This window comes from Macadamia integrifolia, chromosome 2 (genome assembly GCF_013358625.1).
Source record: "Macadamia integrifolia cultivar HAES 741 chromosome 2, SCU_Mint_v3, whole genome shotgun sequence".
In the NCBI taxonomy this organism is placed as follows: Eukaryota; Viridiplantae; Streptophyta; class Magnoliopsida; order Proteales; family Proteaceae; genus Macadamia; species Macadamia integrifolia.
Window position 1 is genome coordinate 11,262,175 of NC_056558.1, and position 6,400 is coordinate 11,268,574.

The following is a 6,400-nucleotide window of genomic DNA, read 5'->3' on the forward strand; positions in this document are numbered from 1 at the left end:
TTTTTTTTTTTTGTGTGTTTGCGTGTGTGTGCGTGTGTGTGTGATGTTATAAGGCCCTTTGTATTCATGATGGAAAGACAATGAAGGAACGAAGAAAGGGATTTGGAACTTTGGAGATTATTCTCTTTTTCTGCAGCATGAGCGACTCTGCAACTCTTGGAGTGAGTCTAAGATGGTGTGAAGCCAAGCCCCTTCTCTTCCTCTTATGCTACCACCCTCCTCTCCCCTAGTCCTTTTCTACCAGTTCCCCTTTTTCCCACCTTTATCTTAAATTATGGCCTCAAACACAATGTGGATTCATCAATTAACAGCAAGGAGGCAGCATGACAGTAAAGGAAGACTTGTATTAGATTTCCCATACCTATCCTGCGTCAATTTGGTATCAGAGAGGGTTCCAAAGAGTACATGGAAGAAATTGCATACAACAAAGTGTTGGTCCCTACAAGATTCTAGTCCAGATTGCATATGGATCACCGAGGACAAACTTCGAGGCCTTAATCCAGATTTTCTAGTGCAATATCAGAGTCTAATTTCACCAAATGTAAATTCTTCCCACCCAGGGAGAATTGACAAGGACATCACTCAAGGATTAGGACTTACCAGAGGAGACACAAACATATGCAGCCACATGTCACTACATTCTGGCTAGATAACCAGCATTACATGTAGCTTGCTTTATCTTGTTGTATTTTCATTTATTAGTGTCAAAAGTATTATGTACAAATGTTGTAAGAGAGTGATTAGGGAGTCATTGCTGAAGAAAAAGTTATTAGGGAGTAATTATTGCTGGAAAAGTAGTTATTAGGGAGTTGTTTCTGATTCTTTATATTTTGGGTTTTAAATATGTTTTATTATGAAATGGAAGACAATGAAGATGGTGTTGAACTTGTGAGATTTCCCCCATTTCTCTGCAGGATGAGTGATTCCCTGCAAACCTTGGGGTGAATCCAAGTTGGTGTGAAGCCAAGTCCCCCATCTCTTCCCTAAATCTTCCCTCTTACGCTACCGCCCTCTCCTCTCCCCTATTACTTTTCTACCAGTCCCAAAATATTCCAACTTTTCTCTTAAATTATAGCCACTAACACAATGCGGATTCATCAATTAACAGCAAGTAGGCACAGGGGCAGAAAAGGAAGACTTGTTCTAGGTTTTCTCAAACCTGTCCTGCATCAATATTACAATAAAATATAATTTGAGTTGATCTTTCTAATCACTTTCTTCACTAACCTCTTTATTAATATCTTACAACACAGTGTACAACTTTTAATAAGTCTCAGAAGAGAATTTGCTAATTCCATCTAGAAAGACAGCATTCTATTCCCATCATGATGAGACCATTAGTTTCCTTAGTTAAGAAATTCTGTTTCCATGTTCAATCAATACTTCAGATTTCAGACTCTGTTTTCCATACATACTGCCTTTTTTTCCTTTAATTATGTCAAATATTTAATCCACAATTGATGCGACCTCCACCTCAAAACCTCCAATTTCGGATCGCTGTGGGCCCACCCAAGTGTACAACAGCCAAGTATAAAATATTTTTTTGGGGGTGCAATGTATTAAAGAATTGACGATTTCAAATGTGTTGCAATTCAATAATAGAACAGATATTTAAAGGATATAAGAGGAATTACTAATTAATGAAGGGGGCAACCTTGGAATGACATCAATTAAAAAACACAACCAGAATTAATGGTGAAGAGAAAGGGTATAACTGTGTATTCAGTGAACAGTGCTTTCTCCTTCCTTGTGATGGAGAAAACAGACCAGTGGAAGAGATATTGCAATCAGAAGTTCTCTCATATGGCCCTTGTTTGACCTGAAATTCAGGGATCAAATCCTAACCCAGGGTCCTCTTGAAAGCACCCAATTGCAGGCACAAAAGGTTATCTAATAAAATAATATAAATGCTACAAACAGACCCAGCTGGAAAATACTGAAACCAGGTCTGAACTTTGGTATGAAACTCACAGCAGGAGGGCTAATATGGGCTTAAGGCTATGGGGCTTATAAATCACCTAGGGTAAAGGTCCTCACATTCACAATATCAAACTTAATCAAAGAGAAAGAAGAGGAGATGGGGGATGTTTAAGATCTCTCTCAGACTCAAGGTTCTAAAACTTGGGACCGGTCTTGGGATCGGTCAAGGCCGACAGCGATCCAAAACCAATCTGGATCGGCCTGGATTGGACCATATTGGACAGATTATATTACGTTTTTACCCTTGCACCGTACCTGTGTATTGGTATTGGAAAGGTTAGGATTGGGGATCGGTCAAGGCTGATACCAATCCGATTTTTAGAACCATGCTCAGACCTGTAGGTCCAATAGCAGCAAAGAAGACATAGAAAACAGAATAACGGGAGAAAAAGGGAACAGATGGAAGAAAAGAACGAAGGACAAAGAAGATTAGAAGGGAGGGATTTAATTTGAAGAAGAAGTTGGAGAAGAACTACAGGAACCAGCAGGCCACGCAACACACCACACTCATAAGTAATAACTCAAACTCTTATTCATTCAATTCCAATCTATCTATCGACAGTACAAACATATATAAAAGAAGAAACTCAACTACTAGCCATCTATTGAATCGCCTTCTAATCCATCCTCCGTGAAAGACTTGCCATTCCCAACACCAGAAAACTCCAGAAACAAGCAAGGGGCCGACTATATATAATGGCTAGTGCGCCAAAAGCACCAAGCAAGTCCTTGTTAAGAATCCACTCCTGAGCGCTAACACACCTTGTAGAAAAGCTTTTGCTTGGCGGTATCAGAGCCCCAAGAATGGAACCTCCCAACAAGCAAGTCGGCATGGTACTTCAAGGAATCCATACAATGGTTAATGGTTCATGAATAACGAAACATTCTTGCCAATACATTATCCTCATCCTGCTCCAGATTCTTAGACATGTCTTCTTTGTCAATATCCTCAGAACCCATTGAAGGTTCACATAAGTCATGTAGCAGATATCCCCAGCTGGGAAGTGTGACATTAGCCAAACAACACGTGTGTTATAAAGAAACCTATTCTATTTTGGAAACTCAAAACAATTAGGGAACTAAATCCTACATAGCTCTATCCCATTTAATCTACAATAAAATAAAAGATTACATGTTATCTATCCCAATAAAAATAAATAAATATCAACCAAGCCCCTTTGGACCAAAAAGTTGGGTTGAGCCGGTTCCATCTGGGCTTGGACTCAACAGCGGGTCGTGCCGGACCAACCAGCCAACACCACTACATCAATCCTGTTTTTCAATCTTAATGTCGAACCAACACAAGGTTACTATAGCCTATTCTAGAGCTCCAACACTCAAATCTTCAAACTCTCACATAACTAAATCCAAGCCCAATGCCTAAAGTCCCGCCAAGTTTAACTCCAGCCAGACTCTACTCAATGCAAATATTATTTTTTTAAAAAGGAAATTTTGCAGTTATTTATTTGGGCTCATTTGACCAATTTAAAGTAAATTTTCATCACTTATGAGAGGGCAAAGATGCTGGAATATTTCCTTCTTGCTCCTCTACTTAATTCATCACTCTGCCTTTTTGAAAACTGAATCTCTCTGAAACTCTTAACTTGTCCAACCATTTTATTAACTTCTCCCTATCCGAAGTAAATCAGCACTTTCTTGGACTACAGTGATAATAACAAGAAGCCATTTCTTCGTCCTGCCAATGCTTCCTTAATTCAAACCAACCAACTACCTATCACAAGATTACTGCGATTCTAAAAGAGTACTTGCATTTCAGAACTTCAAATTGGAAACTTCTTACACTTGCTGGCCCAATTCTATTCTTGAGCCATAAACTTCAGTTGAAAGATCAAAGAAAAAAAAAGCCACTACATGAGCAATCCATCAACCTCAGAGTACTTCTTACAACACAACTACTTCCCTGCTATAGCTGTTGGGATCAGTCTATGATTTAGCCAGAATCGCATATTCAATTTTTGTATTTCCTAATTAGGTTCATTGTTCAACAACTGAACACTAGCTGAAACTCTTAGATCCTTTATGATTGCTCTTGTAAGGAAATCTTAGAAAGCTATGGCATGTTACACAAGGTGGTCACAAAAAAGCTTTATCAGTCCCTGCCAGGCACAATATACTTTCACTATTCTTATCAGAACTTTTACAAAGATCACTTGCAACAGAAAGTGTTCAGGTTTACACTACTGCAGAGTGGTTTTCGAGGATCCTTAGACCTGGATTAGATATAGGAAATAAAGAGAGAACACGGCAAGTTTAAATGGTTTAGCATCACTCCTACATTTAGCACAAGAGAGGAACCTTAGTAGCTCTAGAGAAATAAAGCAATGTAGATTGGGACTCTTCTCTCAAACATAAAACTGATTTTCCAGTAATTCCAACTCTGAGAATAGCCATGCAAAACGAAATCCAACATGAAATTGCTACCGATTTTTTTCCAAAGCAACTTCTGACCTCCCAACCTGCGAATGTTATATAGGACAACCATGGTATACAGTCGACCCTGATGACCAGTCAGAAACTGAATATAAGAAACCTATAAAAACAATCTACAACGGGCCATTAGATATAAATATGGAACCGCTATTTCCCAACCATGTGCCTTTTTCAGTTTTCATGATGAATACATGGACAAAGGCAATACAATTAATTGGACAGCAGGTGAGTTCCCCTTCAAACAAGACTCAGTTTACATTTTACACACAAATGAGCTAATTGATTGCTGGAGTAAATTTCATAAAGTTGAATCAACACAGATATGATGGCATCACCATTCAGCGGAAAAAAAAAAAGGTGACAGTCTAGCTCTGACAGGAAAATTCAGTCAAAGCTTTGAAGCCTGAAAGATAGTTGATCCAATTTAAAGATGTGGGATTTAAGTGGTTGTCCACTACCATAATCCATACATGTGACAGAAGGTGTTTCTCTCTCATTCTTTTATAATTAGAGAGAAACGGAATATCAATTAAACTGAAGCACTTCAATTCTTTTAAAAATGCTTATTCTTTTTGCCTCTTAGATTTTTATTTCCCCCTCTTAGATCTATTTAGAAAACACAGATGTATTATCAGACAGATCAGCTGCCCCCTGGAGAATGTTTCAGGTAAATCAGAAAATAGAATCAGTAGATATGCTGAAATTAGTCAACCACATCTTCAGACGTAATAGATTCAAGTTGGCACATCAATCCCTAATTAGCCGCAGTCGATCAACAAAGAAATCGGCAATCAGCATGGCATCCCACGTCATTTAGTTCCAGCACTATCCAACTATTCATTGCTAGAAACCTCAATATCTCATTTTCCAATCCACAAGTGTATTTCCCATTCTTTCCATCCTAACATACTCATTCTATAGTCTATACTGAGATAATTCAGAGTAAATATATACTCAATACAATGGAACACTGGATCCAAAGATCTGTCCAAGGAAATACAGGACCTAAGCAACCGACAACTGAAGAACAACATCTGAACCAAACCGATCCAATCGAAACAAGACAGAGAGAAAATTCAGGGGCCAAATAAACTTACGACATTGCCAAGGGCGACGACGTTGAGGAAAGTAGAGGTTCTCCTCGATGTTGTGTTTTCATCAACATCTTCATCGGCAAGCAAAGCAGACGCCTGCAGCATCGACTCAGACAGCTGAACCAACTCCTCTATCGCCTCCATGGCTTCACCGATCAGAACCACAGAAGCAACACAGAGATCGAAACCACAAAACGAATAAACCCCGAAGAAGCACGAAAGTAAGCGACTATGGATTCAGATTCACCAGAGATTGAAGACTGAAACCCTAGAAATCGGCAGATCCAGATCAGGGTTTGAATTTTGAAAGATTCAGAAAGCGAGGAGAGATACGAGACGAGAGTTCTCTCCCCAGTCCCCACCACCAAAGAGGGAACAAGAAATGAATGAGAAAATAATAATAACAGTGGAAGAAGAAGGAAGCCGAAGCCTTCTCTCTCTCTCTCTCTCTCTCTCTCTCTCTCTCTCTTTTGAATGCTTGAAATGAAAATGAAACGGAGCACGTAGCACGCACATTTTTGAAATGCCAGACTTTATATTTAATAAATTTATTTATTCCATGAGAAATGTTTTGATTGGTTGTCAATCTCGGTTCCGCAACATGTTTAGACGGTGTTGTGTAATATTCTAGGGGTTGCTTACATCAACACGCCCAATATCACATAGTGTCAGGGGTCCCCGGGCTTCTGACTTCTGAGGCTACATAATCGCGTAGCTTGCTGTACCACACAAGAAAACTCGTAGGTTGTTGCTTGGGCTGAAACAAAACCTGACCCGCAAGTAACCGGCCCAATGCCTGGGCCCTGGGCCACTTGTGAACCAGTTTGTAATTATTTAGGTAGGAGACACCATCAGTAGCTAATAGCCCAATTAAA

The 6,400-nt window shown here is 39.4% G+C and overlaps 1 protein-coding gene across 1 annotated transcript in view; it reads right to left on the bottom strand.

The window, feature by feature from the left end:
* LOC122061670 (dynamin-2A-like) overlaps nucleotides 1-5,993 on the bottom strand; it is a 25,837-nt gene extending 19,844 nt beyond the window's left edge. The window contains exon 1 of the mRNA XM_042625088.1: nucleotides 5,529-5,993. Coding sequence (XP_042481022.1) covers nucleotides 5,529-5,669 — 141 coding nt within the window. The 5' untranslated portion in view covers nucleotides 5,670-5,993. The remainder of the gene's footprint in view (nucleotides 1-5,528) is intronic.
* Between the last annotated feature and the right edge of the window lie 407 nt (nucleotides 5,994-6,400).